Source organism: Crinia signifera, chromosome 7, assembly GCF_055691185.1.
Source record: "Crinia signifera chromosome 7, ASM5569118v1, whole genome shotgun sequence".
In the NCBI taxonomy this organism is placed as follows: domain Eukaryota; kingdom Metazoa; phylum Chordata; class Amphibia; order Anura; family Myobatrachidae; genus Crinia; species Crinia signifera.
Genome location: NC_139223.1, coordinates 194,564,961 through 194,578,820, shown reverse-complemented (window position 1 = coordinate 194,578,820; position 13,860 = coordinate 194,564,961). Strand labels below are relative to the sequence as shown.

Genomic DNA, 13,860 nt, shown 5'->3' with positions numbered 1-13,860 from the left:
TACATGTGATAAATTGCATGCGATGCCTTGCATGCAAGGACTGCCGGGGAGTAGGGAACAGGCTGCGGTAGCAGAGGGTGGACAGATCTCAAAACTCCCATTCAAATGAATGGGCAGTCACTGATTGGCTGAGAGATATCCTCTGTCAAACACCTCCAATTTGGCCAGTTTGCATCCGATACATCAGGCCGATCCATACGAATGAAAACAGGCCAAATCGGACCTGTGTATGGACATCTTAACTGCCAGGGACTAACAGGACTTTAGTCCCTGGCTTGGACAGAATGGGGGCCCAGGACTGGAGTCTTTCATGTATAATTTGTCATAAACAAGGTTCACATTTCCCTTGAAGCAATGTAGCGGTAGAGTAGTGCAGCCAGTGCTGGGGACACCGGAGGTCTCACCAGGCATGGCGGGGGATCGGGATGGAGCACTGCCTATATTGTCAGTCCAGGGCCCCCAAATTCTAATGGCAGCCCTGGTAACTGCATTTGGGAACCCACAGATCAGGATAAAACCCACACCATTGTTTTTGCACATGTCAACATTGGCATTGTGGTGCAGGTGATTGTACAGAGGACTTGTTATAGATGTTGTCACCTCTATAGTGCAGGTAGCCAAGAGAAGAGATGTAACATACATAATGGTACTGTAGCTATACTGTCATTCATTAATCACCTCACAGTGGGATGTGGAAGTGAGATGTGTGGGTTGTGCATTCGCGGGACAGGAATTAGATCCGCACACAATCATTTAAAGCCCCCATTTTATTTAGATGCCTATTGCAGAAAAACAGCAAATAATGCAGTAAAAGGATCACAATGGCCAGATACAGTCTATTGGTTAAATGTCAATGATTCTGTGAAGAAATGAATTCCTGGCTATGTACACAAAAGAGTCCAAGTATAAAGCGTGTGACATACTTTTCGTAAGTGGTTGGTTCTACAGGTGTTAGAGGAGCTTCAAGTGGGGGGAGAGTACAGATGTAGCGCCTGTCATTCAGCCGCCGGAAGGGGGCGCGCACGCTCAAGATGCTTGCCCGCCCCAGTCCAACTGAGCTCTCCGCTGCCTCCCCGCTGGTCCCCGCTGCCTCCCCGCACCCCCCCCCCCCCAAACCCTGCCCGTATCCCTGAGCCGGGAGTCCCAATCAGATGGAGCGTCTCTCTGCCAGCGCTCGTCAGCGGAAGGGATCTGGCGAGCGCTGGAGCTGCCCACTAATTAGGGGGCAGGTGTGTTAGAGTATTAGAGTTGCAGGTGGGGGTACTGACAGGAAGGGAGTTTGTCTCTCTCTAATCTCTGTTCTACCAACCTTTGCCTCTTTTTCTTATCTATGTCCATCTCTTCTGTGCCTGATCCTCTCTCTCTCTCATTGCTGTCCCCTACTCATCTTATCACTCCCACTGCTCCCCAGTGTAGTCACCTGTGGGAAGAACTCATTGGGTGTGGGAGACACAGACAGGATGGAATAATCTATCTCTCATCTTTGTCCACTGTCCCATCCCCAGGAATTCTCTCATCTCTATCTCCCTTTTCTCTCTCTTGCACCCAGAGGGGTTATCAGTCAGATTTGGGCTTGGAGCATGGAGGGGCACTGATAGACTATCATAAGTGGCTCTGTGTAATGGCTTTGGAGAGAGAAGAGGATGTGTCCATGGTTACGGAAGCCAGTAAGAGCTATGAGGGGTGGCAAGGGGAACGGACATTTCACCAATGTATGGGTAGAGTTTAAATAGCGGTAGTCAATAACATTTCAAATTGATGCCAATCCAAATGACTGATTGATACATTTGTAACATTTTAATCCGGCTGGGGAGATTGCTTTACTGTATTTAGACAACTTTACATTCTATCTCTTTCATAACAGGATGCAGTCATCATATGTACGTTGGGAGTCGGGACAGCTTTTGGAGAGTCAATACTGGACAACACTCCCCGACATGCCACAATTGTTACCAGGGAATTCAGCGAACTCCTACGCATCGAACAGAAAGACTTTAAAGCTCTGTGGGAGGTAAGCATGAAGTCAACCTAAGAACACTAGACAGGATGGCGTATACTATCATTACTGCCATGTTTGTATGTCGTCTGTGAAATCGTTTAATGACATTTGTTGAAGGGAAATCATTTAGGAGGAATTTGGAAATGCGGTTGACACATTCCATATTGAGACGGTTGTAGTGAGTGGATATTTGCAGAGCGACATATGAAAGCTGTAAATAACAAATGGAGACGCAGAAAGTAACAGTTGCTGGGAGATGCCAGATCGGCAGTAGGAACGGCATTATATTGTGTGTCAGCTGTGGAGACATATGTAGTGTTTGTGGATGGGTTCTCAGTTGTCTCATATCAGCGGTAGATTGACAGACTTGTTCTTTAAGGGGGATCCAGTATTGAATAATGAGAAATAGAATGGAATGGGGACTCGTGTAGCTTTCCAGCTAAAAATGCGTAAACCGCCGTACAATATTTAGACATTTATTGGGATTGTACACATATATGTATCTTAATTTTGTACCTCCCCTGCAACTCACCCCTTCCTGCTTACTCTACCGCATACAGTACCTCCCAACTGTCCCGCTTGTTGCGGGAACGTCCCGTTTTTTGAGGAGTTTGCCACGCCCCGCACAGGGCCGGCAGTGTCCCGTGGTGGGGGAGGGGCATTTGGGAGTCCCACCCCTGTCACCCATGAATAGACGCTGTGTGCATGATAGAACACGGGTACTAAGTTTCCCTGTCCTTTGTCCTGTACGTGTCATTTCTAGTCTGCGGCTTTATTGCAATATATGTATTTGTCCTTTGTACTATTTTTTGCTGTGCACTGTATTTATGTTGTGTACTTTTTGGCTATTATTTATTATGGTAGCTATCAGAACCTAACAATTAAAAGATAATAATACTACTAATAATATTAAATTGCACATAGATAGACAGACAGACAGACAGACAGTCTATATTAGCATAGATGGCAGTAGTGATCCCTGATTTCTCTGGAGCTGGAGGGATCCGCACATGCAGGGAAGAAAAAGGAGATGTAACCACATATAATTCCTCGAGTGTAACCAGTCCTGGTGGGACTACACCCAGACCAGTGTGGATCCATCCCACGTATGGCTGTGAAAGCCAATTAGGTTGCAGTGGCAGTCAATGGGGTGTATTCAATGTGGCCAGCGAGGGGGTTAAACGTCGGGGATCGCAGAAAACAAATGACATTTTGGACATTTTGGAAGGCCATGGGTGCCTCCTGTGGGAACAGTACAGAAATGTAAGTGAGAGTTTGCATACAGACCGTCGGAAATATTGGCACACATTGAATACCCCCTGTAGTGTCCTGCATGGAAGCCATATACAGTAGTTTGTTGTTTTCTGTTTAGTTTATGATTGCTGGCAACAGTTATGTAAGCATTATTTTCATTTATATACCTGAAAAGCTCTGACACCTGAACACTGCACCACTATGCACTTTGCGGCAGGGGCGGGCTGGGCCGGGGGGCAGGGTGCCATGTGCCCCCCGGGCCGCTTACCCAGTTAGTGCTGTGGGCCGTGACGCTGTCCATTGTATTCCTTCCTGCATTCAACACTCCTCCTGAGTTTCAACTGCTCCGCGGCTACAGAAAAATGTCCGCCGGCCCCCTGCACTGAGGACATGTCCTCAGTGCGGAACAACTGCCTTGACTGCCTCCAGCAACAGCCAAATATGAGTCAATCTGCACGTATGACCGAGGACGGAGGGGGAAGAGAGGAGATGGCAGGTTCAGACTCGGACACATGCTGCTTTAGCAAACTGCAGTTTGTTAAGGTGCCCACAGATGCATCGATCCCGGCGTGCGTTGTGGGCTTAACTAGCACACATAGCATTGCATCGTATGCCTTGTGCATGCGATGTGCATGCGATGCGATGCTGTGCGATAAAAAGCTAGTACAAAAAGTATGTGCAGCACATACTTTTTGTAGCGGGAGCGCGCACCCCATCGCATAGCATCGCACCACCGGGATCGGTGTGTGTGTGGGCATCATAGCAGTGTGAAGATAGGCGCAGGGCTGGGGAGGTCGGGTGTCTGTGCCTTGTTTTATTGTTTTAATAGGATGAGGTGCCTAAATATATATAGCTATGTATGTGTGAGCCTGTGGAGTACTGTTGTTTCTATACATGGGAGCAGCCTGGTTTGTCCTCCTGTTATTATGCAGGAGGAGCAGCCTGTGGTGTCCTTGTATTATGCAGATGGAGCTGCCTGTGGTGTCCTGTTTTTGTTGTTGTTATTATTATGCAGGTGTTTTTCCCAGCCCCAGTCCAGAGCACAGGCCCATAAGAACACCCCCCCCCCCCCCTTCACCTCTGATGGAGCAAATGTTTAAAAAAAAAAATTTGGGCCATCACGCATTGCGATCGTAACTTCGGTGGGGGGGTTCTTATGGGCCTGTGCTCTGGACTTGCCCCCTAGGCTAAAAGTTGCCAGCCAGCCCCTGCTCTGCGGGGTCAGTGGGGGGGGGGGCAGGCAGCACAGCACTAACCGCGCATGTGCATAGCCCCCGGCTTCTGGCTCAGGACTTTGCAGGCACGGGCTCTTTTCGGAGCCCTGTCCCTGCGCCCTCAGTTATGATACATACCTCCGATGGGATTGCTGATCCTGGGCAGTAACATTCTGCCCAGATCGCATTGTAAATGTGATCCATGATAAATGGGCCTTAGTCTTTCGCAGATGATAAATGCCAAAGAATCAGCGGAGGACTGTGAAAATCCTTCCTAAAACAATCAATGGGATAAAGCTTTCTCATAACTTACAGGATTCCGGACGTACAGCTAGCGGGGCTGTTATACAGTAAATCATTTATAGATGATTGGACAGCTCACAGTCCTGTCACAAAGAAGGTTCCCTGACTACGCTCCACTTCCATAGCTTAGACCGTAATGGAGTTTGCGAGGCATCTCAGGTCAGAGATTACTAAAATATTTATATGATTAGTGGACAGTTTTTATATTGCAATGTTGTGCAGATGTGCTTGGTCTACGATATACTCTGACACAAAACACAAAATCTTAGAGACTGATTAAACCCTTTCTCCTTTAAGTGACCTGGAAGATATCGTGCAGAGGTCACCTTTTGATTACACCAAGGTTCTGAGGAAGATGGGCGAGAATCTTACATTTTTTTTCAAGACAGACTTTAAGATTTAGGAGGAGAAATGCAGCGCGACGTACTGTGTTATTTCTGGCATAGCCTTGGCAGCTTCTGTCTACAAATATCTTGTCAAAAGGGTGCTGACAGTCACAAAAAAATGCATTAACTAAGAGTAGGCTGGTTTACTCGGAAGAATTACATGTCAAAGGTGAAGATGTCGTCTTACAAACAAACAAATCCTGCGGTTACTATGTCTTTGTAGTATGGGGGAGAATGTCAGCTCTTGTCACGGTATTAATGGTAAAAAGTCTGACGTTCCTTCCTATTAGTTTTTTTGCCTCGGATGTGGCCCATTCGCCTGGGGTGTAAAGATACAAAAGCATACTTGCCTACTTTTGAAAACTAGTTTCAGAGAGGTTATAGTTGGTAATAGAATTTTGCATAGTGCCCCATTGAGGGGGCGTGTCATGCTCCACCCAAAGTGCGTGTCTAGTTCCATATATGGCGATGGTACTTGTTTCCTAGCATGGCGCCCACTAAGATAATTGCTTAGTGGGCTATTCTGCGTAGTGAAATCGCCATGGGCCATTTTAGTGCAGTGCTATGCGATGCAATTTTTTTATGTCATTTATTCACTGCTCTACAATAATATGATTGTATGACATACCAAGAGGTTTTAGGCACCCCTCCCCCATTATACACGCCACCCCGAAGCGTGGCGAGCGCAGCGGAACGCGTTCTCCGACATTTTCATACCCCCACTACCCACATCGGCGTGGAGTTGATTTTATATAGTGTGGCGAGCGCAGCGAGCCACCGAGCCCGAAGCGTGGCGAGCGGACACGTAATACATGTAAAGTGATCTGCGTTCCCTCGCGTGAAAAGAGATTGTGAACGTGGCACCTAGAAGCGTGGGTGTGTACTGCTACATCTGAGAGGAACCTTTTTAAATGACTTATATCCAAATGTAGATGAGCCACAAAGCAGTTAGTAAGAGCTACTATACTTGGTAAAGTGCTGGAATATGGTGCTGATGATTCAATGTAAATGTATCTGTCTCTCATTCCTTTTTTCCCCAAAAATTTGACAGTGAAATGTGGGCTAGGTGACATTAGGGAGATTGTCAGACTAATGAGGGAGAGAGGGAGATTGCTGTTATTTCAGGGAGTCTCCTGCAGAATGCAGGAGGGGAGGTAACTATGATGTCACAGTGTAATGTGGGCTAGGTGACATGAGGGAGATTACTAGACTAATGAGGGAGAGAGGGAGATTGCTGTTATGTCAGGGAGTCTCCTGCAGAATGCAGGAGGGGAGGTAACTATGATGTAACAGTGTAATGTGGGCCAGGTGACATGAGGGAGATTGCTAGACTAATGAGGGAGAGAGGGAGATTGCTTCTATGTCGGGGAGTCTCCTGCAGAATGCAGGAGGGTAGGCAACTATGTAAAAGTAACTCAGGCATTAAGAGGTTAATGAGCTCATTTACATTTCAAATGGGTCATTCAGTAATGAAAAATCTGCAGTTGTGTGCAGCATTCAATTTTGCCCAAATGCACCTACCATTGGGATTGCGGATATACGGCCTGATTCAGGCTCAATCAAGCGACGCCGAATTCAGCCCTTTTTCCAATTGGGTCTGCGCATAAGCACGGGAGAATTTGCTCATGTGCAGTCCCCCCCTGGGAACGCCTTTGGTGAGTATCGCACTCGCTGATGCGTTGGCCCCGGCAGGGGATGGAGAGGGGAATACAGGCGGTTCGATGCCTACTCATGGCGGGTGGCAGATATCACATGACTTCAGTGCCCGCCCTCTTTTTGGCCATCTCTGACGTTAATAAAAGTCAGTTCAGATCCCTTTAATTTTGGACACATATTAATTACACAGAACCTGTGTAATTAATATATGTGTCCAGAATTTAAGGGCTAAGCTGGTAAAGCTACTTGAGGGCTAACTGGAATTTCCAAGACATGCTGCTTGGGAATGACTGCATTTGGAATAAAACTAATGTAGTGGCACAGGGCCTGTAGATCTGGAATGAATGATTGTATTTATAGCTGGAGAGTCACATTCTAGAACTGGTCCTAACGAAGCTTAATTGCGAAGCGTACGCAGACCGACTGCGCCGCAGTGTAAACCCCCCTGCCTCCCCTCCCCTCTTGAAATGCATTTTGTATATGTTTAGTTTAATCAGTGCAGCGTTTTCAACGGGCGTCACTTTCCAGTGAGTCCGTGGAGCTTGAGAAGCGGTGTGGTGGCGCCACTCACCGCAGCTCCTGATAGGGCAGTGTCTGTCCAGCAGTGTTATCACCTGACACTCCGGCACGTACCTGACACCCCTATACCGCAAGAAGTGGCGGCGGGTCCCCTCAGATAGCCGGGAACTCCAGTGCTGACTTAGCTGCCAGCACATGGAGTTGGCTACCCAGGTTGAACCCAGCCAGCATTAGGGAAATACATGCACGCTGCCACAAATTACAGGCTCCGAGCTGTATTACCTATCTCATATACGTGAAGCACTTGTTCTACATACCAGTACCTGTATTGCCACCGCATTATATGGGATATCGTATTGCAATTCCCTTGTATCTTACTAAGCGGGACATCTACAGGATAAATAAAAATCTGTGTATTATCTACAACGCGCACTAATTAAAACCAATATATTATTAAGAATTATAAAGGAGGGCTGGTCAGTGGGGATCACTGTGTAAGGATCTTGTATCCTTTTTTACTACACTGTCCGTGTCTTATATGTGTTGTTTTAGTCCATATTTCGCAACATTTTATTAGCTGATCCTATTAAAAGTTACATTTTAAGTGTAAAGTTTTCTTTTTTCTGAAGTGCACCACCCTAGTGACATTCTCTCTTTCCTCTAATAAATTTTACATTCTAGAACTGGCTTAAGCCAAGTTGTGGTTCTCCAGCTACTGATGAATACATATTGCAGCACACACACAGACAATCCCTGGCTGGCACCATATACTAGGACTTGCGGCTCCACAACAGCCCATGCCTGTGTTAGGTAAATAAAAATGACTAGGGATGGCCATTGAACATCGATAATTTGTAATCATCGATGGTTTATGGTCAACATAGAAAAGTTTTGCCATAGCTGGGGAGAACAAGGTTTCCCTCCATCAATGTCACGACTCAGAAAATAGCTTTGTCTCCGACACCTAGGAAGATCCACCCCCAGGTTCTGATTGGCCCACGACCCAGTCAAAGAAAAGGGATGACCATCGATAAGTAAAACCATCAATGGTTATCCATTTGATAGTATGCTACCATCGATGACCATGTACACTAACACCATCTATGACAACCATCGATGGTGATCACACCGATGGCCATCCCTACAAATGACGCAGGACTGTTCCTGCGGCAACTCCTAGTCAGGCTTTAGACAAAATCAAAACAGACTAGTGCTGTATTACAATAGAATTTGTGAAATGTGTCTACGCCTCCCATTTCCTTCCTTACAGTACACAGTCAGAATGCTGGGATCAGGAAGAGTATTATAATTAGAATAGTTTAGATCTGTCAGTCCAGTTTCCTCTGGATTTACAGTTTGCTCTTTGATGCACACCGTGCAAACTATTCTTGTTGGGCAGGAAGTAAAGTTGATAGTAGACAATCCGCTCATCATTTGGCAGATTTACTGTGCGTTCCCCTGTTCCAGTCTTACTACACTTAGATGTTCTAACAGTTTGCATGCTGCACATAATAATCGAGTTACATTGAATTTGGTGACGATCATGAAGGTATTCCGCAACATTATCCAAAAAAAGAAAAACAAATACAGTCCAGCCTAGATAAATGGGACTTGGATAAATGGCTGATATTTAAGACTGATATTTAAGAATAATCACCTCTATATCAGACGATTGCTGTAAGGACCTCTATAATACCCCATTCACACCACACAAATAACCCGGGTCGACCCAGGTCTCTGTGCCGTGTGAAAGCGCCATTTGGAAAAACCCAGGTTCAGCAACCCAGCATTCCGACCCGGGTTAAAAGAAGGGTCTTACCCGGGTCAGACTCAGGTTGCTGGGCAGTATATAAATGGGTAACCTGGGTTGAGCAACTCTGGTCCTGTTTACACTATAGGAAGGAGGTAGTGTTAGTTTCAAGCGCTGCAGGGGCTCTCGCCCGGTCCAAATACCTTATGCGACCCGTCATTTGCAAATGTGAAAAGGGGTATAAGTGAGGGTAGTGCAGTTTATTTCCCTCTATAAATGAAGCAACTATCTTTAGAACCTCTGAACTTGGGATTAGTACAGGTTTTGACAAATCTCTACTTCCAATTAGTGATGTCAGAAGGGACACGGAAACCAAGCATGTACATGCTGTAATGTATCTCTTATATATTTAGCCCGATCTGTCACTCATCCCCTGTGTGTATAACTCTGGGTGGGGTTACAAGAGTGATTGACAGCATTATACACACAAAGTTCCCACCCAGCATCATACACATACCCGCCCCCCCTAGGGAAAAGACCAGTGTTATACACACCACCACCCCCCGCCCAGCCATGGCTACAGTACACGCCCACCATCCACCATGTTGTAGGTGAGCGGCACCCCCACCAACCCCCTCCCTCGATTCGCACCCCCCCCTCCCGCGATTCACGGATCCCCACACCCCCCCCCCTCCCGCAATTAGTGGATTCTAGCGACCCCTCTTCCCGCGATTCACGGCACCCCCCGCGACCCCACCTCCCGCGATTCGTGGACCACCGCGACCCCCCCTCCCGCGATTCGCGGACCATCGCGACCCCCCTACCGCGATTCCCAGACCCCCCTCACGCAATTCATGCCCCCCTCCCGCGATTCATGGCACCCCCGCGACCCCCCCTCCCGCGATTCGCGGACCCCTGCAACCCCCCTCCCGCGATACACACCCTTTTCCAAATCATATGCTCTCTATTTAACACATTTCACCTATAACTCAAGTTGCAATACAGGGCATCTTACATACAATTCTAACCATATTTCTCACAATACAAACATTCACAAATTAAGGGGGCGCAGCCCCTTACGCCTGTGTGAAGAGCGCCCGTAGGGCACGATGAATCACCTAGTATATATATATTTAGTATTTAGGCGACTCTGTAAGGGAAACAAGTACTGTTACCTGAATAAGGGAGAACCTCTATAATAGCCAGATGTACTGTATCAAGCTTCAAAAAGTAATAAAACGGAGAGTGATAAACAGCCAGCCAATCAGCTCCTACCTGTCATGTTACAGGCTGGGCTTGAAAAATGACAGGTAGGAGCTGATTGGCTGGCCCTTTATCACTTTTTGAAGCTTGATACATCTGGCCCCAAGGGAGAAATACTTCTTGAACCTGGATAAGTTAGAAACCGGATACCTGAGATACCTCTTTAGGTGAAAGTAAACATGCTGTCAATTGATATCCCACTTAAAAAGGATTGACTGTATAAAACAAATATATCAACAAGTAACTCAAAAACAAGCAAGCTGATATGTCAGTGAAACCTTGTATGAAATGAAAACACATTTCATGTGTTGGGGTAGGCTAGCGTTTTTCTCCCGCTTATCAAGCCATCACTCCACTGACTTCAGTCCCTTACTGTCAATTATATGCATTACATATAGCACGTAGCATTTAAAAAAATCTGCCAAGCTGAAAGAACATTACCGAACATTAATGACATCACAAGTTGGCATGGCGTCATTAGAACCAAGGTATCCTAACTGCAGAACATTTGATGCTACAAAGGCACTAACAGAACACAGGAATACCATGCCAGTGGATTTGAGATTTAAAAGAGATAGTTTTTACCTTTCAAAGGAATGTTTTATAACATTTACGAGCATGTACTTTGAAGTGCATAACATTTCCAATTGCATGTGCCCTTTAGTTCATACCCCTTTTACACCAGCCAAAGTTCCCGGGTTGGCCCCAGGAACAACCCGCGACTAGTGCTGGTGTGAAATGTTCCCGGGCCAAATCCATGTGAAAATTTGCCGGGATTTCAACCCTGCTAGCTACCAGGATTGCTCCAGTGACCAGCGTGGGTTACTGGCTGGTGTGAAACGGGTGGTGGGCAGTGGGATCCAGGCAGCAGGGTACGAGCAGTGGGTGGTGGGCAGCGGAGTCCAGACTGCGGGGATCCGGGCAGTGATGGCTGGGAGCTTGTGGTGCTTTCTGCTCGGTGGCAGGGCCGTAAGCACTGCTGAATTTGAAAACATATTGAAAAGACTGGCCGGACGCTGTCAGCCAATCAGCTTCCAGCCAGCCTTTTAAAAATATTTTCAAATTCAGCAGCGTTTCCAGCCACCGCTGCCCGGATCCCCGCTGCTGCACATAGGCGCACTCCCAGCGCTGTCTCTCCCCCCCTCATACCAGAAAATGCAGTGACTAGGCTGGTGTTAAAGGGGCCAACCCGGGAATGTCCCTGTTTGATCCCTGGGCTTTATTCCCGGGTAAGTCCCTGCATTTTCTAATGTGAAAGAGGTATTAATGTGAGTATGATATTTTGTTCATCCATTTTAGCAACTAATAAGATTTTAGCTATTATTTTCTAGACTACTACAAACAGAATAGGTAGAATATTATTGGTTGCCATGGGCAACTCTTCCATCTTTGCAAGTTTTAGAAACTCTACCTCTGTGGTTCCATTATGCATAGGCAATACAATAGTTAAATACTGTAAAACATTTCCTGCGAATACATCTCTATAGTATTCATTACCATTCCTTTTCATATATTACATCAGAGAATTAGTGATGCATTACACAGAGATGTTGTATTCAAATTTAAATAATGTTTTATCTCTTCTCTTTGTAATTCTATGGAGAGCAAGGTATTCATCCAAGGTGTCAGTATTATCTCTGTGCTCATACTAGAACCTCAGGTTTTGGTCCCTTTGAACCCGGAACACAATCTTAACACAAAAAAAATATAATTGCCCTGAAAATTTGCAGATATTGAATCAAACCACCGTTAACTAAAATGAGAATCTTTTTCAGAAGAGAGATTTGGCTAATAAAACCTTGTTTTTCTCTGCCAGGAATTACCTATGCTATCTCTATTCAGCTGCGAAATATGTTGACTGGGATGTAGTTATCACTCTATCAATGGTGAATTACACTTGACGACACGCCGACGCTTGCTAATAAAGTCCGTGAATATATGAAATTATTATCAAAAGATTGCGATTAGGAACGGTAAATTTACCAGCTGACTCTGTGTCTTGGGGGACCCGTAGACTCTTCGGGTTTTATCTTTGACTTTCCCAATCAAACTTGGAATAATTACCTCTATCAATTTAGATACTGAAGAATCTTTCATTGTTAACGAGACGTATTAGGAGGGGTTTGATCATATTAAGTTTATTTATGTTTTATTGTTTTTCTTAAATAGTTTTACTAGAACAAAAAAATGTGTCACTGTTTTTAGTTCTACATTTTATGCCATTACTTTGGTGGGTGTGTTATGATAATAGTTCTACATCTAGCTAGTCAATAGGTCCATAACGTAAGGTCTACGTGTATTACTGTAGGTTGACAGGTACAAAAGGTTGACCGATAAAAAGTTGACAGTGGTTAAGTTCGACAGGGTGAAAAGGTCGACATGACAATGGTCGAGACAAAAAACATCAACTCGAGTTTTTTTGGCTATGTTTTGTGTATTCGGTGTTATGTGACCACCATCAGTACAAATATGCACCGTCGCGGACTTGCTTCACTGGCCTTGCTTTGGGTAAGGTGGCTTGCGCTGCTACCACTGTTACTACTCCCGGTAGCTGTCCACTTGGGTAGTAAATCAAGCAAGTGTTGGTAACAGATATGACCCCCCCCCCCCCCCCCCCCCAAAAACAAAACAAAAACCTGGCTCTGAACCGGGACATGGTTTGAACCCCTTTTATACATGGATGACGACGTGAATAATGTCACCCCAGTTCACACTGTTCAGCATCCTGCCGGTCGGGATGCCGGTGTTCACAATACTGATGCCGGCGTCTCAACTACCGCCAGGAGACCAACAGGAATAAGGATGCCTGTGCTGGAATTCCAACTGCCGGGATGCTGAATGTAAGTATACTGGGGTGGGTTACAGTTAGGCCGGGGAAAGGGGGTGTAAGTTTAGGCACTAGGGAGGACTTTAGGTCAGAATGCGGGGAGGGAGGGCAAGGTTTAGGCAGTGGGTTACGGAGGTTAGGGTTAAGCACTAGCACAGAGGGTTATGGTCAGGTTGCTGGGGGGGGGGGGGGAGGAGGTTAGGGTTAGTCTGCGGAGAGGGAGGGTTAGAAGAGGACGGAGGATGGTAAGTATAATTACCTGATCATTGTTGGGATTTCTTCCTTTGGGATGCCGGCGTAAGTAATCTGAACACTTCCAGTGACCTGGCGTTTAAGGTCAATCTCCTCTCCAAGCGCTACTGTTCCTGGCCAATCAGCTTCTTTTAGGTTTTACCCAGGTCAGACCTAAGCTGGGTTGTCTACCTAGATTGCAAGTCCCGGGAAAACTCTAATAGTGAGCATGGTCATCACGGACCCTGGTAGACCCTTTTAGACATAAGCCAAACCTGGGTGGATGCACGTTCCACCTCAAAAACCCAGGGTACAGGTTTATGTCTGAAAGAACCATTAATGTTACTGGCTATAGACAATCAGTATTATTTCTGGACTAGTTACCAGCCCATCAAAATGTTAGAACAACATAACAAAATTGGCAGCAACGGTGACGGTAATTGCTCAATTGGAGCAAC

The 13,860-nt window shown here is 46.1% G+C and overlaps 1 protein-coding gene across 3 annotated transcripts in view; it reads left to right on the top strand.

Annotated features, from left to right (window-relative positions):
- Nucleotides 1–13,860, top strand: part of RAPGEF4 (Rap guanine nucleotide exchange factor 4) — a 256,769-nt gene that overhangs the window by 25,240 nt on the left and 217,669 nt on the right. For all 3 annotated transcript variants that reach the window (XM_083154794.1, XM_083154793.1, XM_083154792.1), the window contains exon 4: nucleotides 1,865–2,011. In XM_083154794.1, coding sequence (XP_083010920.1) covers nucleotides 1,865–2,011 — 147 coding nt within the window. The remainder of the gene's footprint in view (nucleotides 1–1,864; nucleotides 2,012–13,860) is intronic.